Source organism: Falco biarmicus, chromosome 3 (genome assembly GCF_023638135.1).
Source record: "Falco biarmicus isolate bFalBia1 chromosome 3, bFalBia1.pri, whole genome shotgun sequence".
NCBI classification, from domain to species: domain Eukaryota; kingdom Metazoa; phylum Chordata; class Aves; order Falconiformes; family Falconidae; genus Falco; species Falco biarmicus.
The window spans coordinates 34,734,229-34,758,758 of NC_079290.1; the positions used below are offsets into that span (position 1 = coordinate 34,734,229).

Consider the following 24,530-nt stretch of genomic DNA (forward strand, 5'->3'; position numbering starts at 1 on the left):
GCAGAAGCTTGCACCACCATTCATGGTTTTCTTGTCCTGTAGCCACTACAGTGGTTGTCAACTTAAAACCGGCACCTGGAGTACAAGGCCTGAAAACAACCCTCCATGCACGTGCTGTGCTAATGGAAGTAGCACAGCTCTTGTTCCACTTCACTTCTTTGGGGAACTTCTGTGAAGCTGGAGGAAAAATGAAGAACTTTTCCTCTAGCCACCTTTACTACAGCTGATTCCTCCATCCTGTCCCCTTCCCACTATTCCTCAGGATAAATCCCTAAACTGAAATCCAAAGGAACAAGACACCTGACCTTTCAGGCCTTCAGCCTCCCAACTCCACTTGTCATGGAAGGAGAATGGCCTTTCCTGGGCAGGAGTGTGTCAAGCCCGTTAAACTTCAAATAATGGATATGATTACTCATGTCAGTGATTAGTCACATGAAAGTTTTCATGATCAGGCCTTAATTTTTTATATTGCTTCTCCCACACTCTAGAGAGGGAGAACATTAGAAAAAGCAGAGCAGAAGATGATATTTAAGAAGTCACATGAGGGGCATTTTACTCATTCTGAAACTGCTGCATTTTATATCTGTAGGCTTATCACTCATTGAATGCTTGTTTATGTCTCCAAAAATCAGTTGAAATACTTCATTTTCAAAATGCCGTCTGGGTATGATCTCCATTACTAGTCAGAAAGTATTTAAGATACTCTGATGCACTTCTACAGAGAGTAGGAGGAAATGATGTTTACCACCCTCTTTTAAGCTGATATGCAAAATGCTGTCCTTTCAAATGTCTCCCAGAAACAGATTCTGAGGATGGTGTTTTTTTCAAACCTTGTTTTTCTCTTATTTTTCTGCAAAATGCTGCTCTTGTTTTCTTTAATATTTCTATTTTCCTTCTCAGGGCATAGTTATCAATCACTAATACAACCAAAAGACATGTTCAGTGCAAGTAGCTAGAGGTCTTTTGGTTTTGATTTTGATTTATGGAATATATTATTTAAGACTGTCATTTGAGATTAATGCAATTAGGCTATTTATAGTGACTTTTGGAAGAAATACAATTAATAAAGTGGTATAAAGATGCATCATCCAAATTACAATATTCTGCATCACTTGATGTGAGTATCATCCTATTAAATAGTCTTATTTTCTTCTTCTTGTATGAAGTTCAGGTCAGCTGGTTGAAGAGGAATTTAGGCAGAGGAAAGGGGAAGTTCTTCCCTGACCTTTGAGTAACTCCCCAAAAGTATTCTGCTGCTACACAGTTTTGCAAAACCAGGATCATTGGCTACCCTTCCCTCTTCACTTTGGAAAGGGCACTGTGCTTCCATTGTCCTTCCCTGCTTAGGTGCACTGGAGGAGGCCCAGCAGTGGGACAGGCAGAAAAGATCCTATGAATCCTTACACCAGCCTGCTTTTTCCTCTGCATGTGGAGGTGGCACATGATCAGCAAAGAGGAACCTTCACTGGTCATGGGTTCCCCTCCTCACATTGATGAACTTCAGTGCACCTTACTGGAGTGAGCTGAACCTTCAGACCTGGCCTCTGGGCTAGCAGATCAGCGTCCAGAAGAGAGCCTAGCTCTGCATTCTGTGAAACCTGTCAGCCTTGGCCTGTCTGTTGGGCCTCTCAGAGACACCCTTTGCGAGGTGCTGCTGCATACAGAGAAAGATCTCTACCTGTGTTAACCCTGGTCCAAAGCACCCAAGTGCCTCACAAACTCTTCCCCTGTTTTATCTCGAGGCTTCCCAGACAGAAGGCAGCCAGCACTTTGCAGCATATTTTCCAGGTCCTTGAACTGAGTGATGTCACAAGACTCATAAAACCTACCCCTCAGGAAAAATATGTAGTTAATATCCATCTGTCTTCTCCAATTACTTGTTTATTGCATATTGTCTCAGTGCATTTCTTTGTCTCAAGGTGTGAGTTCAAAACAGCAGTGACTGCCTTATCATACATATATGCCATGCCTCATACCATGCAAGAGTTTATAAAAACAGGGCTTGCCTTTTTCAAAATGTCCTGAGGATATCTTTTTATTGTTTAATATTTTGCATTGCATTGGCATCCTCACTGGACAAAACTGATTCTATTCAGGGATCAGAGGCAACACAGCTGCACCATGCTAAGTGTGCTAACACATCGAGCCCTGCTAAGAATCTGGGTCCATCAGCTCAGGCAACATAGCTATGTTGCTTTGAGCTCTGAACTAAAGTGAGCATCCTGAAGACCTTGATGTTGGATGAACATGACAGCTTGGAGAATCACTACACTGTAATCCACAATGAGCTGGGGACATACCCAAAATAGTTTTGGTTTGTGGTTTGGATAAAAAAAAAAAAAAAAGAAAAAAAAAAGAGCAAGACGTGGTCTAAAATTAGTCAGGGATCCCTTTAAAGTTTTGTCATTTTATCTCTCACTGTTTGGTATGGAGCCGTGGTGTCTTCAAACATGTGTCCTTTGCACTCGTACCCTTAGGAAGTCGGTGGCTGGGGAGTCTCACAGCCTGAGCGAACCGTCGGTGGTGTCCAGGCAGCACAGCCCTTTACCATCATCCTGAAAGAGGAAGGGGGACAGCAGTGGAGCATCCAGTTGCCAAATAGACTTAAAATGGAGAAACCCTCAGCGTAAGCAACTGCCATCAGGTTCTACATGACTGTATGAGATGCTATGTTTGGAGAGGAAGTGGCTGACGTTAGAGGGTCCATGGGAACTTTTTTAATAAAGCCACTGCCTGTACTTCCATCACTGGTTGTTTCTATGATATTAGATTTGACACAGCTGTTGCTTGCAGGGCATTTCTTTGAAGAGTTAGAAAAACCTAAAGCTGTCATTTAGTGAATGATACTCTTCTATAAACTATCTGGACTTCTATAAATATTGCTGACTCCATGCAGGGCATTATTATCTAATCTCCCAGGGAACATCTCTAATCACAGTCTACCCGCCCATGTCAATCTAGGACACATCCACCCCTTAGAAATAGCAGTGGAGAAATCATAAAATGTTCCAACACATGGAGTTGGCAGACAAGTGCGAGACAAGATCACAAACTGTGCAAAATGAACAGTTTGCAAGTGAACGTGTTTCTCCCTTTCCCCCATCAAAGTGCCGGCTGAGTATCTTACAATGACTTCAAATTAACACACTAGCTGCCTTTCCCCTCCCCACCCCGAAACAAATTCCACTTTAATCAAAGCTTCCTCGTTGTCAGTAACACAATTACCTGCAGTGGAACATCTTCCATTCCATGACCAAAGTGGTCTTTTTTTTTTTTTTCGTTATGAATTCATAAACTTTTTCAGTTGAAACAGGTCCGAGTGTGATGTTAGAATGCGTGTTTTATGTCTGCTGTGGAACAATGGCAAGACCTAATTATAACTTCTTCATACAGGCAGATAGTGGAGGAGAATAGAGGTCAGGGAGAACTGGATGGTTCCATTCATCTTTATCTTAATTAAACTCACTGTTCAGGAAATTGATCATGAATGCCAAGGAAATCGTTTTTTCATTTCTGGATTGGCCTTAATATACATGTCTTCCTTGAGAAGGCTATCCATTCCACAAGAGTCTAGCTGCAAAGTGTGTATTTGTGATAAGCCCATGTACCATTTTACACTGGAGAGGGGGTTTTGTGAGGATTTTGGGAGGCGGTTCTCTAAGGTGGTTTCTTAGAAGAAAGAAAGAAAAAAAAGAACAACCAATTAAGAAGAGTCTTCCCTGGTAGACCACACAGGCAACACATAGAGCAGGCTCTAACTGTACACCATGTATATGATTTATGAACACCAGCTTGCATTGTCTGGCTGAATACAAAAGTAATTCATATTCAGCAAAGGCAAACATGGCAACGTGCCAGGTAAACAGGCTCGTGCAAACAAGATGATAAATATATGGCTGATGTCGATTGTCTTTGCTGTTCCTTTATGGAGCAACCTTGAAGTGCGACTGAGCATGAGATATGAAAGATTTTATTGCAGTGGTGGTCAGAACTTCGCAGGGGTTTTGAGGGTTTACCATAGCCATTAGTTCACCATAGCCAGAAGTTCACATTCTCCATCATGTACCAGCCTGGGGGCTATTTAAGCTGTACAGGTAGCAATGAGATTACCACTCCTCCGACAGTCTGATTACCTAGTAGTCAGGGTATCACAGTTGTCAAGATACGGGGTTAAAATTTGAGGCTCTCATATTTTATTTTTTAACTATAGGAGTACTCATAAGATATACTCATTATGTGAAGAGTAGGGCTGCCCCCTTTCAGAGCAAGTTCTGGCATACATACACAATTTCAGGAAAAACTTTAGCATTTGTGACTGCTAACAAGCACGTCTCTTCAGCTTCAGCAAAAGCATCTAACTGTTGAAATAACTGGGTCACAAGCCCACACATCTCCATCCTTGGAGATACTCAGATGCCATCTGGGAATGGTCCTAGGCACCCTGCTCTAGATGGCCCTGCTTGAACAGAAGGGTTGGAGCAGATGACTTCTGGAGATCCTTCAAACCTCAGCCATTCTGTAACTCTGTAAGGTGTTTTGTCTTGGCTTGCTTCAACAGCTTTAGGCCACAACATACTGGATTCATAATTCTAATCAGGCCTGCAGGTGACACTCAGAAATGTGTTCAAAACACTCAACATGAAGAACCTGAATCAGTTAGCACAGTTGTTGGAAGAGACAAGTACCTCCATAGCTACATTCAGAAAAGCTGAACTTAGAACAATGACGTGTGACAAAAGAACATTTTGGCTTTCTGTTCTGTTTTTGGGGTTTGGTTTGGTTTTTTTGGGGGTGTGTGTGTATGTTTTCAGTGGGGAAGCTTTTCAAAGGGATAGATGTGACAGTGTTTTCTGGAGATGTTTGTATGCACTCTGAGAAGGATCCATTCCCATTTCACACATTTCAAGGTCCCATGAGTTTCAGAACCTAGCCCACCAAAATCTATCTTACCAAGTGACCCCTGATGGGGTAGGAAGCTTGTAATAATCTGCCTTAAAAACTAGGACCAGAACCCAGTGAGACGAGAGATTTGAAGATGGCTTTTCTCACTACAACCAGGGACTGAGAAGGAGGGTAACCCCTCATGGTATTGTTTGGATCCTGTGTATCTAGAACAGATATATATTTAGGTATCTATCGCATATGTGCTCATGAAACACAAGAAATCAGCTAGCAAGGATCCAGCAATGGAAGTTAGTGGAAGCTATTGTGTGCTTAGCAACATTTCTGTTGAAAAAATCCTCTGTTGAAATCATTTATACAATATGATACTGTGAAGCTAAAAACCAAAGGCTGGGGGGACAGCCTTGAAAGATGTGGACTAATTGGAGAAACTGATTGAATAGATGTTCTGCATAAAGATGAGGCACCTTGCTTTTTGGCTAACAAAATTTCCTAGCATATCCATATAGGTTTGTATTCATCTTCAGTGTCATTGAAACTAATTCCCAACGTATTAGATGTTTAGTAATTATGTTTAATATGCAACAATACAAACAGATTAGTGACTCATTTCCTAAATTAAAATAACAGCATGGAAGCAAAAATATAAGTATAGATTTATTAGAGAAGTTATCTAAAATACAATATTATTTTCCTCTTTAAATTAGAGCATATATTATTTCAATGAAAAGTTATTTTGTATTATTCCTATGGTAATAACAACTTTTAAAGGTAATACTTAATTTAGGACATTTTAATTAAAAAAGTCCAACACTACCATTAAGACATAATCAAGGTTGTTGATAGCATGGGTAAAAATGTAAAACAGTCTCAAAAATATTTACATGTCAGTTTCTTAAAATCTAAGAAGTCTCATTCTCAATAGTCATTTTTCTTTACTTTCCAAAATACTTTTTTTCCTAAATCATACCTAGATTCTGTATTCCTGTGCTTTTCACAAAGCTTCAAGTTTAGTTAGTTATGTGTACTATCACATCAGTGGATGAGGTTTCTTAAAATGGCTTATTTTGTTATCATCATATTCTCTCCCAAGTAGCCAACATACTGTTATACCAAAGTGTAAGTAGCAGTAATAGTCACCAAAATGCACACAACCACCACCATCACTCCATGCCTCCCCCAACCCCCAACCTTAAGAACCCTTTCCTATTTGGCCAAGAGCCTTTCACATTTCATTAGCTGGCGTTTCAGATGCAGAGCAAAAGAAAGAACGGATCTGGGAGACAAGATGTTGCCAGGGCACACAAGGCAAAGGTTTGATTTGGGCTTAGCAAAAGGGGCTCCTCACAAACACAGCAATTTCTAACACGCTCAGCACTGAGGTTACTGGAAGGAAGCTCTGACTTCTCTGCTCTTCAAAGGCTGACACGGGCGCCAGTTGTCCACCATATGGCACACAGGCTCATTCTCAGCACTGAAGCAAAGGCCACGGAGTTTGCACATCTGTGGACAAAGGCACAAACATCCTAAATGCATACTCTTGTTTCAGCAGGACTATTTGATTTATACACCTTGGGCTTGAGCCAGAGGTCCAATTCACACTTTTGCCAGCACTAATGGTCTAGAGATGGTGTCACCACCCATATGTCTTTGCATTTCCATCCACACCATTTCCTGCCCCTGACACGGGCTCTCCTGTCCACAAAACACCCTAGCAAGAAGAACTAAGACAGCACAGAAAACAAGGACATAGGCACACATTTCCTGAACGCTGCGCACACAGAGTTGTTTGTCCTTGATCCCGATCAGAATTGAAAGCCTTTCAGAATCCTTTGCAAGTTGTATAGTTTGGGCTCTTTTGAAACTTGCATTTTTTTAATTCAGTTGAAATTTAAAACAAAAAAAAGAAGACAACCTTATTGTTGGGTCAAATTACAGCAACCAAATTCATTACAGATATCTTGATTTTCAAATACTGTGAGAGGGAAAACTATTTCACATCAATAGGAACATACTGTAGAGTTTTAGTACTTGCTTGTAAAAGTAAAATTGGTGTTTCCACAGTATGATGTAATAAAAGCACCTTTATATCTAAATGGGCATCTCCAAAACTAGTAAAAAGACTGTGCCAAAATAGTAACCCACCCAAATGTGATCTCGCACAGCTGGAACTGCTGACAGAAACACATAGGTGGGATACAGGATTTCATGCAAGTCAGGCTGCAGGCCAGGCTTTCCCTTATTCAGGGAGGAAGGCCCCCAGCGGTGACCAGCCCAGGAGAGGACTTTACCTTCACAACTGACCAGAACTAAGTTTAGAGCTCCACCTCTGCCAGGAACTCCTGTGTCACTATAGCAAATAACAGGCTCGCTGCACCATGCTGTAATATCCAGCATTTATCGACCTTTGGAAAAACAATTTCATTAAACCCAGTGTCAATACTCAACTTTATGGTTTCTTGTTTTGATCAGTTTTGGAACGAAAAGGCAAGCTGCCACACACACTGTTTTGATCTCACATCCATCTTTGAAATGTCGATGGTAATACGGAGAGGGGTGTGTGGGAGAAACAAGTGGTGTCTTTTACCACTTGTAGGTGGTTAAAGTAGGTGTAGTAGGAAAAACAACTCTATTTTGGTGAGTGTGCTCCTGCCCTATAATAAAACCAAACTGGCAAACCCTGGATTATCAATAGCAATACCAGTAGTTCAGAACAAGTTAACAGTGTCAACTTTAATGCTCCCTTGCAGTTTAATGGTAATCACTGCTGTAATTATTACTTCCGATAGTTTTCCTGTCTTTTATTCTATCTTTTATTACCTTAAGTCCCACAACAACTCAGTTGTGCATTTTTCACATCAGCTGAATAAAATCCCTAGAATTACGTGTATATTGTTAGCATGCCTGCCATTGATAAAAGGGATTTAAGAGTCTGAAGGGTAAACTAGAGCCCTTCAGGGCTAGTTTATATTTATAGGCTCTAGATTCTATTTATATCTCCCAAGCACACAGATGCAAACCCAAGGGTGGAATCTTGCCTCTATCTAATTTCATTAATGGATGGTGCAGAAAGCTAGGGCCTGGAGTGATTTAATCTGCACAAGCTCCTTCCTACTAGGAAGATTCTATACTCCTCAAGCTGCTCAACAAAATAAAGGATTTTTTCAGGCAGCAGACTTCTGGAATCTGCAAGTTTTGCCTCTTCCAAACAACACAGTTTTGTTAGGATTGTCACAATTCTGCGTGGGATTTCCCAGTCTGTTCTGTGCTGAACAGAACTTGTAAAATGAGCTCCGTGTCCTGGAAATGCTGGAAGATCAACAAACCAACCACCAATCTACAGTGTGAGACTGTGGATGCAGAATACATGCTCTTCAGATGCTTGGTAAACATGGTATTTTCAGGGCTAGTATACCCAGATGGTGATGTGTGCATGTACAGCAAACCTGCTGATGCTCACAATCCATGCTAGACTAACTCTGCATGTGCAAACGGTCCTTTCATGCATGCTGTAATTTTCCCAGATTTTTACCACATGTCAGCTCTAACCATGTATCTGGAAAGCCTGATTAAGTTTTTAAAACCCCCAAATTTTCCCTGGATTGTGTCCAAACGGAAGACAGCCTTACATTTTACAGCAAACTATATCCACACATAGAAGCAGAGTCCTGCCAAAAGAGGCTAACTAGTTCACACATATTTTTCACATGTGATACCCTGCATAGCTCTGCAGTAACACAAACTACCACTTTAAAGATCACCAGGAGGGCTGAACTGAAGCAATCAGTATGACTCCAGTACACATCTACTGGCATCACCCACTGCAGACCTACCTGCTCGGGGCTGACAGTGATGGGCTCCTTCAGAACGTGCCAGATCACACATTCGAGCAGTGGGGGAGTGGTCAGTGAGCCGGGGTACGTCCAATAGTCTCTGCATGCAGGAAGCAGTCCAGTGGGGTCAAAGTTTGTGAAGGAAGCTTGCTTCCCCTACAATAAAGAAAGCAGATGAACTAGCATCAGGGGAGAGACCACAGACACACCCCGGGCTTGCAGTAGTAAAGTCTCCTATGGGAAGCTCCATGTTATGAGAAAGGCAGAAATGGAGTTTGGCATGAAGTGCTGAGTGCCTCCTACAGTACATTTGGGATTAAAGACTCTCAGCAATGTATTTCTTACGTTATAAGACTTTCAAGACATTGTTTCTCATTCAACATCAACACTCTCATCGACACAGAGGGCAAATATTACCTTGGTTTGAATGGAGTTCAGAGCATCCACAACCTTCTGTATTTCAGGCCTGGCATTGCCTACCTGTAACACAAACCATATGAAAAGAAAACGATCATGCACTGTCACCGATACCTTTAGTTTTCTGTTACAGTTCTCAAGGAAACATTTTCCCAGCAACATTTCATTACATAACGGGAGTATTACAGCAAAAGTTACTGGAACTGTCTCTGTAAAATCATGCCAGTTGACAGGAAGCACAAATGGATCAGCCAAGGACACTGGACAGAATTAAGTTATTTACATCTACAGTGTGTGGATTTCTTTTTGGACTTGAGCTGTTCTTTTTTCATAGAAGTCACCCTCCTAACAGAACACAGTGAGGCCAGGAGAAAGCACACACTGCTGGGGCACAGCCACCTTCTCCAACCAGCTGTGAAGACAATTCAACCAAGACAAAATGCTCTGGACATTTAACAATGACAGGAAAAGGAAAATAGGTGTTATTTAAGCTGGTTCTACTGCAGATTCATACACACTGAATGTGTCTCTGTCATCACCCTTCACTGATAAGAATTACGGCAGTGTCACTGCTGTGATGATGGCAAGTATGCTGTTATAGGGCTGCCACAGTGATGGATGGCAGTCATATTTCATGACTGGTGTACAATTTTTATATGTAGAGAAAGCCAAGAATTTGGAGCACCACCCAGTTCGCTATGGGTTTAGGCAGTATAGAAGTGCTGCCTCATTCTGTATTTTAGGCTGTCAGGTCCCCCTGCAACACAATGAACATACTGGACTCATCCAAATAATACAAAGGAAAAAGTTTAACTTACCTTCATGAAGATGCCTACCACAGCCAAACCATCAGGGTGCTTCACAGCTTCAGCAAATTTACCATATTTTTCTTTCCAGTGAACAATATGGAGCTAGGAGCAAGAAAACAAGAAGCACTATTATTCCATCCACAATATTTCACAAATGAGAATGCAGGGAAGTGATTTATTCAACATTAAGAGCAGATGGCATTTTAATGCTGAAATTTAAAAACTTTTGTGTACAGTTAAGAATTTGTTGAATCATTCATCTATTTCCAAGTTTCAATTAAGCAAAGAGATTTTTGTCATGCATTTTATTTTGCTTCTCACTCTTATTCCTAGGTGAGTTTTAATTGCAAACTGTGGATATATCATTCCGCGTTTAGTCTGGTAAAACTCCTGTTATCTTCAGCATGAGTTTTTTCTGCATGCAGCCTTTAAGATATTGATGTAGTATTTTAATGCTATATATCCTGAGGTTCTTATCCACACTGAAATACATGACTGCCAGTGTGAGAAGGAGAAGAGAAGACACATTAACTACAAATCTGACCTGCAATCTAGACAGTTTTTTAAAAAACAGTCCTGTACTTTTCTGGAAAGCCTTTGAAAAGAGTATGAAATAAATCTGCAGGTCACATTAGCCAGGATGTTGCTTTATTTTTCATTTCCAAGTTATTTCTTAAGTTCATCTAGCTGCTTCCCCATATCTGCAAGTCAAGCTCAGCAAGTAATTGTGGTACTCAGAACAGATATAAGCCAACAGCAAGCTGCTCAGATAAGACAAAAGCTACTTCTACCTCACGACAACACAACAGAGCCAATGAATTTGTCAGGTCATTTCTTTTATCCATCAATGAAAATCACAAGTATGCTCAGAAAATGTGTATTTATGAAAGGGTTAAAAGTCTGTCACAGCTTCCAGAGGCAGATTTCTAAACAGGGGACAAGGAAAAGCGGGACACAAGGCGCTACTCCATTTCTGTAGTGAGACTGTAATACAGAGTCTTAAAGTTGTTCAAGGGACATCTGGAGTCTTAAGGATATTACAAAGAGCACCTGCACCTGCAAGGTCTCACTTTGCTGTCTGCCCTCTTCACAGCTCCCCTAGCTCCTTTGCTACCAAAAGGTGAAAGGGGCTGCCCCAAAATTATTCTGTTGTTGATATAAATGTCTCTGATGTTAAAAATTTAAGCCAGGAAAAGAGGATATGTGTGTGTGCAGAGGTGCTGCAGTTCTATTTCTTTGCCATTTTCAAGAGTCAACAAGAAAGTGGGGAAAACCAGGGATAATTAATGTGGGTTTTTTCTGCTTCTGTAGTTTCTTTGACATGAAGTAGCTGAAAAAACATAGTAATTATAAAAGTCCTCCAATTCTAATCTCTGCTCTTGCAAGTAGGTCCTGGGGCGGCACCGTACCAAAATCTTCTGTGGTAACCTCCACAATCTCTTGCCCTATGAAGATCTGTAGAGAAGTTGTTAGTATGGCAGAATACTGAAAAATAAAATAAAACAAAACAGTCATTATACATAAAAGACTGGAGAAGTTCAAGCATGTCCTACCTCTGCATCATACTTCACACCATCCAAAGTGTGCTCAGACCCTTGGCCCTCACAGGATCCCCAGTGAACGTGAAATTGTGCCAGCCTGTAGACTCCATCCAGCGCTCCTCCTTGCAGCACTGCAAAGCAAAGAGCCTCTATTAGCATCTCCCATAGCCTTCCTTATTGAGTCTTATTTCAAACTGGAACGTCCACCTCAAGTCTTCCAAGTGAATTACAGTTCATTGCTCTACATGCTGCCATGCTACTCCAGATCAACTTAAAAGGTACATTGCTGCAATATGACAGAATTAATAAATAAACATATAAAAACATCAGTGACTTTACAGTGAGCATCTCATCAGCGATTTAACAGGCATGCTAATATTACGGCTGACGAGGGGAGAGCTAAGGATGTACTTTTCTGTCACCAAATAAATAAAAAAAGGCCAAGAAAAAGAATAGCCTTTGTAAGAGGCCCATATAGAGTTATTCTATGGAACTGCACTTGGAGACCAAATAATCTTTCACTTACTAATGTATTCTGTCTCTTCATTTTAGACACTTTATCCATTTAGCGCTTAATCCTGCAAATCCTGTGACAGATCGAATTGAGTAAAATGCTTTTGGTTCCAAATTAAACCTAAACACCTGTTAGCCATGGGTTGCAGCAAGGTAAAGCTCTAGGTACAGTGCAAGGCATTGTAGAAGTGTGAATTCAAATCTCTTGGCCCTCCCATCTTTTACTCCTCAAGAATGAATTTTTTAAAAAATGGTGATTAAAATGTCAATGCCTGCAGAGACAGTTTTTGAAATACGGATTGGAAATGAGGCATTTACTTACACTCTCCACTACCTGACATTACCCCTGCAGTGGGACTGCTCTAAGTGGAGTGCCCAGCCACACTTTCAATTATACAGGAGTGAGCTCCCCTGAGCTCCCTTACGCTGTTAGTTTTAACCTTGTACTTAAACTGTGACCAATTGCCATTACGATATGCAGGATCAAGCCCCATTACTGTAAAAAGCTCAAGGCACAGACAATGTCTTCTCCAGTGCAGCATAAAGCACAGAACAGTAACAAATAGTTCTACTAAATAGAGCTATTTATCTAAGTTATTAGAGCAAGGTTTCGCACTGGTTTGTGGTTGGTTTGGTTTTGTTGGTTTTGGTTGGTTTTGGTTGGATTTTTTTTTTTTTTTGCTAAGTGTCTCAAATTCACAATTAAATCTTCAGGATGTTAATATTTAAAAAAAAATTTACAATGTAATTTGAAGTGTCATATATCGTAGAGATCAATTTATATATATACATATATATCTATATACACAATAAAGTGACAGAAGAGTGGTGACACCAGATATTACATGTAAGTGTGCTCTGTGTATGTGCCACAAACAAAACAGTTCTGTGGAGTAAAGATGCTTTCCTCTCAGTCTGCAATTAGTCTAGACACTATTACAGTACGTGCATGTGTGAAAATATACATCAAATGCATATAGGAATAGGTCACTGTCTGTTCAGGTTTCAATAATTCTGATTATATGCAAGCATAGACAACAACAGCTGTGGATACTTGGCAATGAGGTGAGAAGGATTTCAGTAAAAAACGGGAATACATCAAAATTAAATACAAGATTTCTACAAAACACATTAATTTCCACTTGTGTGCCTTACACATGCAAAATTTGGGTTCATTGGACAAATTCAGCATTTGCCTGGGGCTCCTGTGGTAAATACATTTAGAAGACTCCCAACATGTATTTCTATCTGGAAATGTGAATATATGTTCCACTGCAGTCTTTGTAATTTCTGATACTGTAGCCAACACTGAACAGTCAACAGACCAAGACTTGCCCTACCTATTGCCAAGCTATGTGACACAAAGAAGAATAGCTACTTAAAGTAATTAAATAGGAACATATCTTATTCTACTTCTATGTTTCTGCACGTGCTGGTTGCCAAGAAGCATAACTGTTTCAAGCACAAGGACTACAAACCAGAATACCTTTTTTTTCAGAACAGTGACTGTGAATGTGCATTAGATCCTTTGGAAAATGAAGTAATAGGTTGCTATGTCTTTACAGATGCAAAATCGCTTAATCCACACAATACCACGTTTCATTTAAAAATGATGCCATGGAGTTGCAATGTTTCAGTTTCAGTTCCTTTGGCTAATGGACTTGCTGCTCATTGCAGGTACAAATGGACCGAGGTTCCACCATTCTTCAACCTCAGAAAGCACTAGCACAGCACAGGTTAATCTGCCATTATCGATCAATGGAAAGCATGCTAAAAAGCAGAATCATGCAATCTTCTTAAATCCATTTGCAGTGTTGTTTCTTTACACAAAGTTTGCTCTAGTCCCATAAAACTCAACAGATGCACAAAAATCTCTTTGCAATTTTTGCTTACTTTTCTCATTCTGTGGTTCTCAAATCCAGCACTAGCTTATTTTGACTCACAGCAGAGCATTCAAAGAAAGTAATAATTAGATTAGTGTGAATGAATACAAATTCAGCAGGCTTAATTACAGAACAGCCCTTCTTGTTCTAGCCTATATTAAGCAGCTACTTTTTTAATACTTCTCAGCCTTTCCAAAGAAGTGAAATTTAGAATTAAACTTAAAAGGTAAAGTAGAAATGTTAGAGCTTCTTTTTTTTCCAGCACAAGCTTTTTAAAACCATGAATAAATGCTACCAGCTTTTCCAAATTAAAAGTTCACCAAGAATCACAGCAATATTCACACTGGGAACTTTCCTGTCCTTGTCCCATGTGATGTGAACATCGATTCAGGCCATATTGACAACACAAGTCCAACCTTTCCATCCCCTTTTTTTGAGTGATGAGGAAATTCTGATCCATATTTGAGCATTTCATCATTATCTCCCTCCCTTTTGAAATTAATATTACTGAAAACAATCCTGGAAATACCTACATAGCTGTGTTCCCTTTTGTTACATAGCACAGCTTCAGATGCAGGCTGCAGACAGCACAAGCCAACCTGGAAAACACGTTCTTTTCATACAGATTCAACCTACTCAACACAATCTACGTCATAAACTGGTTTCCATGGATGTGTAACAGCCCAGAGGTGACAGCTTGAAAATACAACTTTTTTTCTATTTAGCAGTTATTTGAAATGTTACAGTGACAAATTTGGAGCTACTTTGCTTAGATTAAGAAATGGTAACGGTTTTCAACCTTCTACCCTTTACTGGAGAAGTTATACTAGTAACATCCAGTAATTATATTGCACTGTTATTAAATGATCTCATAACATTTTCTAAATTAGGTGGACATAAGTATTAGCAGCATTAATTTGGAAAGTCAAATAACCACACAAACTGTTCCATTTATTTACATCTGTAGGATTTCTTGGATAAAGAAGGCAAACTCGATTTGTCTCCATTATACTTTCTTAGGATATTTAGAAACACATAGAAATCAAATGACATTTTGCTGCATTTGGGACAGCTGTTTACTGAGGCCACACAACTTCACTGTTCTACTGAAAGGCAAGTCCCTGGGTAGTTACCCTTCCCACGCAGAACAGAACAGCTTTGTCAAAAATACCATGGGCCACTTCATACCTTTTTTCAGGAAGTGGCAGCACACACATCTGTGAATTTTTGCAGGAATACTGTGGAATTACTGTCATTTAGTTACCTCCTATGGGACATTCTCTCTATACAGAGCAGGAGGCTAATAAATCTCATCAAGGCAATAAACCTGTCAAGGAAATAATCAAAATGGCTGAACTACAAGATCATTTCATGAGTTAGAATGAATTCCAAGATGAATTCCAGAAAAAAATCTACAAACTCATATGGTAAGAAAAATACTACTCTGAAGTTTGTTACTCCGAGAGAATGCAGAATGAGAAAATGTTCTTCAAATGGAAATAACTGACAGCAAAGCTCCTTCCAGCAGTTAAAATAATGGGTCCACTACAGCACAATGGATGTCCAAAGCTCTTTAGTTCTAATTAGTTCTAATTGACATTCCACCAAACAAAAACCTGGCAGCAGGACATTCAAGCATCTACCTTTGAGGACAGCCCTCTTGCACACACGTTGCTTTGGCATAAAGAAAACCATGATTTTGTATCAGCGTACAGTAGATGTGCACGTATATAAGATGTTCTAGGTACATATGTAAATATATGCATAGTATATACATAAGTGTTAATGTTTTGTAAGCTTTTGTGTATACACAGACATCTGTATGATAGAAAACACGCCTTGAGGAGACAGAGTAGATGAAGCATTACTTGAGAAAAACAGTCTTGAGCACCATGCACTATTAATGGCACAAAAAATGGTTCTTATGATGATGCTCGGGGATTAGCCTTGTGTTCTTATGCAAGGATGGACTTCCCCATCTGACAGACTGAAGAGTTCAGTTAGGGTGAGCTGTCACTTCTGTGAAACGTGGAGTACAGAGCGTCACATTTTGTGAGATGTTGCCTTCCTTATGTTATCTCTTTCAGACATTCCTCCTAGGATGCTGTATCATGGCAAGCAAGAGAGCAAGACAGCACACAAGCATCTGACCAGGGGATCATACTTGCAGAAAACATCTGTAATGTGCTTCACCAAAAGAAAAACTATGTAACTGGTATCTCATAAGAAAAAAACCCACCCTACTCTGTCCTTGCTAAAGGGTTAGCCTGATAAGGCAATAAGGATGTTTCACAGAGATAGACCAGAATGAAACACCTGCCAAAATGCAGCCGGTCTGCAGACTTGTGTATTTGCAGCGGTCATTGGTTCTGATTCACCTCAGTTGAACTATTTCATCCAGACTGGGTAGCAGCCAGGGAGACTCTGACTTGCCTAAGGATACAAAGCCATTTAGGTTCTTAACTTCCCTCCCACTCCCTGGGACCAGTGGAGTTTATTTCTCATGTAGTCTCTTAAATGGAGATTCCCCAAGAGTCATAAGGTTGCAGTACTGAGTCCCTGATCAGCCTTTGATCCTCATGTTTCACACCACATGAGCTGACAATGACTTCGTAAGAGTTGGAAGCACTAAAATTCTTTTAAAAGTAATAATGGGTTTAATTTCTGATGGCAGCAGCTGTAATTCTAATCTTAGTGACTGCTTACAGCACTGAAAATTGTGTACCGACACGGTGCTCATACTACGTAGAGATCTAATGAAGGATCAACGAACTTATAGCATGAGCATTGCCTCTAAGTACACATCAGTCCCTCACGCCTGTAAGTAAATGAACAAGCATATCGGCTGGGGCGAGTAGTGACATCTGGCACACAGCTTCATTACATCTTAAAAATAAACTTTCCCAAGTGGCCTTAGCTGATAACAGCCGACTAGTTTCTCCTGGTTTTGCACTAAAAGCGCCTCAAGAGGAGGAACTTAAAAGAAGGGAAGGAAGTTGCCATGATTTTTAAATGCACAATCCATGTCAAATTTCTCCTCAGACGTTGCATGTTAAAAAAAAAAAATTAAAAAAAGCTGATGTAAGTGAAGGGCACTTTGGGGCTCTAAAATGAAATGAAGGCCTGAAACATGCAGGACTGATCTCAAGCCCTCTCATCTTCCTTTCCAGTTCCCAGAAGCACTAGAGCTATTCTCAAGTCACTTGCTTACGTAGGGTTTGCAGCTTCTGGTGACCCAAGTTCACAAGAGAAATGACTTAAAGATCACACACCCTCTGGGACCTCTGACTTTCTAGCCAAGCAGTGCACAAAAGTACTTGTGACACATAAGCAGGTGTCTGAATACAGTCCCTTAAAGCTATAAGCAATCAGTTCACTGATTTATGATTCCAGAGGGTCATTGCATTGCTTAGGCTATACTGCATTGTGGCCCTTCAATCCATGACTGCATACTGATAACATGCAGTATTATTCTGGCATAGCTAATATTACATCTTTGGAACTTGGAAGCCTAAAAATAGACCAGTGGCAGTGACTTTGATTAAGAGTTGTTCCTTAAAGACGGCAGACCTCCGTGTTTCTTCCTCCATTTACCAGCTGAGGTGGAAGTGCAGGAAAAGAGCAACAGTGGGCACAACTTTCAGAGTAACTCATCGGCTAATGCACTGGCTCTTGAATAACCAATGTAACAAAATAAATTGGTTTGTGTACAGCAAGTCATAACTCAAGGCAGCCGAAGCATCCTCATTAATATTTACCATTATAGGAAGAATTGGGTAATGTATTTGATTACAACTACTGAAAGCCTCCCAAGGGGTGCTAGCATCCAAGCCAGTACAGTATTTTCATTTCCCTAGGTCTCTCTCAATTTTACAGTTCTACTATGATTTAATATTTGCAAAAATATGAGATTTACTTGGGACCCTGTCTGGAATTTCAATATTCTCTCTAGCTCAGTAGCAAGGAAGGAAAAGGAAACAACTAAGACACTGATCCACAAGCAGACATTACCAGTACATTTAGTAATGTCTCTAGAGCCTTACACCGTAGCTGCAATTCACTTGTGCCAGGTTCTAGAGATAAAATACGATATTCTAAAATTCTTGTTATGAATAAGTTAATTGCAGATTTACTTCTTCCTTTTATATGTTCATCAAAACACAACATCAGAAAACACAGAATACAGTGCCTGCTGCCGTGTGCACTTCCCATTTGAACCTCAGGTTTTAGGTGATTTCTAAAAACTTTTCTGGGAAACCTACATAGAGAACATATTGTAAGTATGTTACAAAATCTTCTTCAGACTCTTGAGGTTTTCTTGAGCAAAGTCACTTCCTGTGGTTTTACAGCTCTGAGAAGTCACTCTTTACTTCTGTCTTCTAAAGCAAGTGAAACAACACACGTGTCCTTAACAGCAGACTATAATATGAAGCGCTTAATATGATAAAATAAGTACCCTTAATGAGACACTCCTTTGCTGTAAAGGTCCTGAAATAAGGTGCGTTATCAGTTATCGGCACCATTTACTTCACTTATATGTGGAAGGTCATGTCCCAGGATATAAGAGTGGATGAACCTGAATTTGGAGGGTTTTTTCCTAGTGACACATATCATAGTGATTTTTTGTTTTTATTTAAAGTTACAGAAGTGTTAAAGATTTATGCCTACAAATACTTTAATTTTCACTACTATTAAGACAGTGGACATGAACTAAGAAAGCAACTAAAGCTGCCAGAACTGAAGGAGAAGGGAGACGAACTAACAACTGGAAGAGGAAGTTCATTGTTCACTTTCTACATACAAATCCAAAAAAACATTCCGAAAGACTGCAAGGAAATGAGACAGAAGATAGCCTTTTATCCAAGAGAAAATAATGGAATTTCAGCAAACAAAAAAAATGTTCATAAACATGGCAATGCTGGCTTGTGAATTTTCTTTCCATACACCATTTCTACCAACCAGCAACTGAAATATGAAGGGGCTTCACCTTGGGAATTGACTGAGTGCTCAGAAGTGTATTCTAGAATATAACATCTGTCACATAACCCAAGAAAGAAATTTGAAGGCTGTACTACAAGAACTGAAATTGAAGATTTGGGCGTAATTGCTTAGGAAGAGGGGTTTTCTAAGCATGGATAGTAACATCTAAGCATATCTAGGAAAATTAAAAAGAAAGTAAAAGTCAGGTTCTAAAGATATCACAAGATGTTAACATCATTTCTCTGTTAAAACATCATTGTAAGCAAACATTGTATAGGACATAGGCATAATTACAACCTCCATCAAGAATTAGGTCATTAAAGCTCCACCTATCAGTAAAGAGACCTAAGAGCAGAGAAGAAAACATTTTCTTTTGTGAAGATACATTAGTCACATAAACTGCACATAAATTACTTTTGTTTAAAAAGTTAAACTTTTATTTTACATCCTTACTATGCTAAAGAATATAGAGGGGATATAATTTCAAGAAAACCCGTTTTTTCTTTTAGATTTTTAGTTTTTCACAGATACGGGCAGCAGCTTTATCCTACATATTTTTGTATGTACAGACATAATGTAACAAATATACATATTGGGAGAAGAGCCTTTTATTTAAGGAACAACAATTTACATCAAAATTTTTTATGATTCCAATATCTACTTGTTGTTACTTATGATCAACAGTATTCACATTACATATTTTCTGAATAGAAGACCTAAGTAACAACTACTTTCAAGAATTTTTATCCAAACATGCATCTCAGCTTTCTTACTTATTTTTACTATGCTATTACTACCTGTTATTTTTTTATTGCAAGAACTCATTTTGCATACTCTGAAGAGCAGGAGTCAAACAGACTTTAATACCTAGAACTGCTGTGCAATTTACTTCAGTGTCGTTAGTTACGAGCCTGAAGATTCTTAATGAATGGATCTCCTACTAAGTCCTGAAGATCGCACACAAACAATATCTCATTACTTAATTTTGTGCCTACTACCACAGATAATTCATACTGCATATGGGACAGCTCATAGGAGCAAGCAATACAGTCTGTGGGAAGCATTCACAGGATTTTCTTCCATTGTCTTCTGTAAAATATACCAGCACATCATATACTCTCACAGTTTCGCCTTGTGACTGTTGCATAATGTCTAACGAAGAATTTGGTACACACATTATAGTTAGTCTCAAATTCAGAAACGGGAGTGAATCAAGCACAGTCAAGTCAAAGACAGCTCTATTTTGTGTAAGGAAAGTAGGTTACCTAGTTAACTGCATACAAATGAAGCCATTAAGTGTGCTGCCAGGTAGATCCCATGCATTGTAGTTTTCAATAGGAAGTGGGATACTGAAGGATCCACCCTTACCTGGCTTCACAGAGATCTGTTTAATGGTGAGGGTTTTTTCCTAAAGAATAAGCAGTTTCTGATTCACTAATAGAGCTACTGAGAATATTTCTACTTGCATCTCCTGTCCTCCCACTCGGAAAGCTGTGTCACAGCGTATCTGTCAGAGGATCCCTGTCACAGATGTTCTGGTTCTGCACTGACTTTTCTCACAAAGAGCATTCTTCCTACAAACATTTCTTTAGATTATTGTATGTTCTTGCCATTTTTTCCTCCCAAATTACCCAATACAACCTAATTTTCACTATCTTTCCAAACTTATGCACACACAACTCAAACCTGAACCTGTTCCCCTTGGGTTCAGTAATATCAGGATGACAGCAAGAGCAGACTCGCACGTATCTGTTGAAAACATAATCCCTTTTATTGTACTCTGAATCATTTACCTTATTCCCCATAACACTGGTAAAATGAACATGCATTCAGCTCTTTTAGCTCCTCAGTGCTTCAGAAAAACAAACACTAACAAGTCAGAATACCTTTTTCTTTTTTAAAAACCATGCAAATATTAATGTGGATGCTCTGTGTGAATTATGCATGGACCCGTGTATTCATATAGCTGCGAAGACTTACAGCTGGCCACTTAATACTGTTCAGTATAAAGACTGTAATTAAAACAGAGTCAAAATCTTAATGCAATGCTGCATACCTGTTATGCGGTTACATTACCTGCAAAAACCTCACATTTTTAGGAAGCACAGATCATTTGTTGTCGGCACCATTCTCTAAATGGCATTGTTAACAAAACGCTTAGGAAAAATAGGGCACTTGCTCAAGCAAGTTGAATCATGCAGTGTCTACAGAAGGCAGAGACAACGGGATTGGTTTTGCTATCTAAATGAAAAACAGAGGCACATTCATTGTAGCAGGGCTATGACTTCTGCAAACTCAACCAGCTGAAAAAATACAATTAAAGACAACCTACAAAACCCTTGTTGCAAGTGCAGCTTGGATTCCATCTGCCCATTAATGTGGCCGTTCCTTTCAGAAAAGATTATTAAAAGGTTTCCAGGATTCAGTACTTAATTTCACCACACAGTACGATGAACAGCAAGATGCTGTGGAAGGACTGGCTGCTAGCAAACTTTGTAGGAATGTGTCAGACACATTATCTTTATCTAGAAAGCCCAGCATCAAGAAATGTCAGGGATAATGCTTGTTTAAATTACAAAAGAACAAAGAGGTATTTCTGAATCATTCCTCTGTTTCTGTACTAACCTGGGAGCATATTGGCTTCAAAAATATGAAATAATATTTTGATAACCAAAGAAACTATTTTCAAACTATTTCTACTTCAAGTTGTTAACTGTAATCCTTTGTTATTCTAAGGCAAATTTCTTCCTGTGATGTATTTTGCCCCTTCTTTTAACCATTTGTTCGGTAGTTTATGATGAGCTATTGAGCTATGCCTGAAGTTGTTCAAATAATCATCTTTTTTTTTTTCCTTTTTCTTCTCTCCACAGCTGAGCCTTTCTACAAATCCTTCCGATTTAAACAAAAATAAAGCAATTCACTTTTCTGGAGTTTAGATTAAGGCAACTCAAAACTGCCTAGTTTTCTTCTAACGGAAGCTCAGTTTCCCTCTAGCCTAAAGGAGCCCTGTGGGATGCTGAATCCTTAAGGGCTCAATCCTGACCTTACTGCAACCGAAACACTTCAGTCTTTTCTTGTCTTTAAAAAACCCCTATGCCCTCAGTAGGCATTTCAGTAGCTGTGTCAGTAGCTGGGTCTCCCATCTCCACCCCTGCACACGAAGATGAAATCTCACCTGACTTGTTGGAGGAATCATCAAACTCCACGTTGAAGGAGTGCCCGTTGTTGACTATGTTTCTAGCTGTGCTGGCATCGTAACTGAAGCTGAGAGGCTTCAGCGAGGAGTCGTACTTGGCGGACTTGCTGCTAATAGCAATAGGGGACTGGCGCTCTCCATTGGCGATGGGGAAGTGCTCGTGCCAGTGAGCAGGTCCTGCAAGACAGCGTAAAGCAGCTCAGTGGGAAAAGACAGGAGGCTCCAGGGACATAAATGACAGCCCGCACTCCACTAGCATCAGCACTTAATAATGTAGCATCCGCGCAGGGTGCCAGTGCTGGCAACTGAGGCGAGGTGCAATCCCACCTGGGGACCAAGGCAGGGCCCACAGCGGTCCCTGAGCCTTGGAGGCTGACGCTGGGGTTTTACCGGGGAGTCCTTCCAGAGGCCACCCCGTCCTGCTGGAGCAGCGCCCCGTCCTCCCCTCTGCCTTGAGCCTTTACCGAAGTAAAGGAATGACAACAGGGAAGGAGATGCTCCGGGCGAGCCGCGCGCCGCGCCGCCGCGCCGCTCGGGCGCAGGTGGCATCTCAAGGTTAAAAGAAAAAAGAAAGAAGAAGAAGAAGAAAAAAAGAAAAATAATAAAAGCAGGCAGCGCCACCCAGCCCGTTCCCGCTCAGGGCAAGGGCTCGGCACGACGCGCAGCGGGCACGTCCCGGGCGCGGCGAGCGGGGACCTGCCGGCAGGTGTCCCGTGCCGTGCCGGAGCCCCGCACCCCGCCGGGCACTCACCGTCGTGGCTGCCGTATCCCCAGTGGTGGGACATGGTGCGCGGCCCGGCTGCGTCCGCGCAGGCTGTCGCAGCGCCGTGGCCCCGGCGGGCTCTCAGGGGCTTTTATAGGCTCTCGGCAACTCCATGCCCTTCTCCGCGGCCGGAGGAAGGGGTGGGGAGCGCGGGCGGGGGCGGAGGGAGACTCCGCTGGGGGCGGAGAGAGCGGTCCCTTTTAATCCGCGATCCGCCGCGGCCGCGGAGCTGCGCCGGGCCGGGCCGGGCCGGGCCGGCAGCGCCCCCGGGAGCCGGGCGGCACGGCGCGGCCGCAGCCAGGGCGGGCGGCGTGGGGGCGCCCCTCCCCGCATTGCGCACCTGAGGGCGCCCGGCCGCTGTGCGGGGCGCTGCGGGGCGCCGTGACCTTGGGGAGGTGCCGGGGGCCGCGCGGCGGGTGCGCGCCTCCGTGCGCCGGTGCGAGCGAGGGAGCGCGTGTCTGTCCGTGCGCGCGTGTGTGTGTGCGCGCGGCTCGGCGCGTGTGCGGGGCCCGCGCCGCGGTCTCGTGCTGCGCCCTGCTGGGGGCGGAGTGAAGGGCCCGGCGGCCGGCGGGGCAGGCAGCGGGGGGGGCGCCGGCACCCCGCCGCGCCGGGGGGCTGAGTCCTGGGCGCGGGGCTTCGGGGGGGATTAGCGGGGATTTGGAGGCGGAGATCAACGGACTTAGCGGGGGGGGAGCTGCGGCCGCTCATCAGCAGAACGAGGACGCTGTTGCTTATTACCGCACAGTGCATTTTATTTTTTTCCTGATCGCTTTCGGAGGAGGCGGCCGGTAGAGCGCTGCTCGCGTTCGCTTCTTAACACTCAGGAAATACACACTTATCGTGAGAGCGCGTCGACTACCGCTCCCGAGGATGGACTTGCGAGAATAAAATTGAGCAATGCATATTTCGGATGTTTTTATATTGCTCAACGCTCTGTGCTTTGCCGCCGGACAGGGGGCCCAGCCCTCGCCGGCCCCTTTGCGAAGGGCCGAACCGCGGCGCTGTGCCGGGCCCACGTGCCCCGGCGGGGCGGCCGCCCCCCAGCAGGAGCTCGCACCCGGGCGGGTTTGCAGGTGGTCGCTTTCCAAGGCTTCTCAGTGTCCTCTTGCTCCGAGCAATTTTTGGTACGGGAATGACATTGTGACCGTAGTATTGGTTTATCCCATTTTCCTAAGACGGCTTATTCAAACACGGGTCTAATTTTATTATGTTGTGGTTCAACCACAGGGGTCTAAATTCTGCTGTCGGTGAGGTCATTGTGAACGTAGAACACCATGACTCCATCATTTACATTCAACATTGTAAAATATCTGTCATTTGTTTTTATTTGTTAAGCAGGGGGAGAAAAGTCTATTTGTACAATGTGGTTACTGTTGCTAATAGCCGAAGAAACCACCTGGGAAATTGCTTATAAAAATTAAAGGCATTTATCAGTCCCCTTTGCATATAAGCAGAAAATATTTAAAGCTTATTACTAATAAACACAGTGTGCATCCTCTCGCATTTGCATGCCTCTACTCAAGATGGTTTAGCGACCACAAAATGGAAATGTGAAGGCAAAACTGTGTACACAGAAGTTTTTCAGAAGTGGCTGTGGTGTATGTGATGTAGCACAGCAAACAGAAATGCACATTAGACATTTATTAGGAATTCCATGTTTGCCCATTATAGATACTTTCCAGCAATCACTTTT

General features: G+C 41.6%; 1 protein-coding gene and 1 long non-coding RNA gene across 3 annotated transcripts in view; one reads left to right on the forward strand and one right to left on the reverse strand.

The window, feature by feature from the left end:
• Positions 1-3,217, forward strand: part of LOC130145434 (uncharacterized) — a 43,781-nt gene extending 40,564 nt beyond the window's left edge. Inside the window, exon 3 of the long non-coding RNA XR_008820557.1 lies at positions 2,478-3,217. This is a non-coding gene — a long non-coding RNA (uncharacterized LOC130145434). The remainder of the gene's footprint in view (positions 1-2,477) is intronic.
• Positions 3,218-5,546: 2,329 nt separating this feature from the next.
• Positions 5,547-23,078, reverse strand: CA2 (carbonic anhydrase 2). 2 transcript variants are annotated; one of them, XM_056330192.1, is made up of 8 exons: positions 22,826-23,036; positions 22,054-22,251; positions 20,565-20,627; positions 11,515-11,633; positions 9,971-10,063; positions 9,153-9,215; positions 8,736-8,891; positions 5,547-6,405 (listed from the first exon to the last, which is right to left on the reverse strand). In XM_056330192.1, the coding sequence occupies exons 1-8, from the start codon at positions 22,857-22,859 to the stop codon at positions 6,286-6,288; spliced, it is 846 nt and encodes a 281-aa protein (XP_056186167.1). In that variant the 5' UTR covers positions 22,860-23,036; the 3' UTR covers positions 5,547-6,285. The 2 variants fall into 2 exon arrangements, with proteins under 2 accessions (XP_056186167.1, XP_056186168.1); XM_056330193.1 differs by lacking the exon at positions 20,565-20,627 and having other exon boundaries at positions 22,826-23,078.
• Between the last annotated feature and the right edge of the window lie 1,452 nt (positions 23,079-24,530).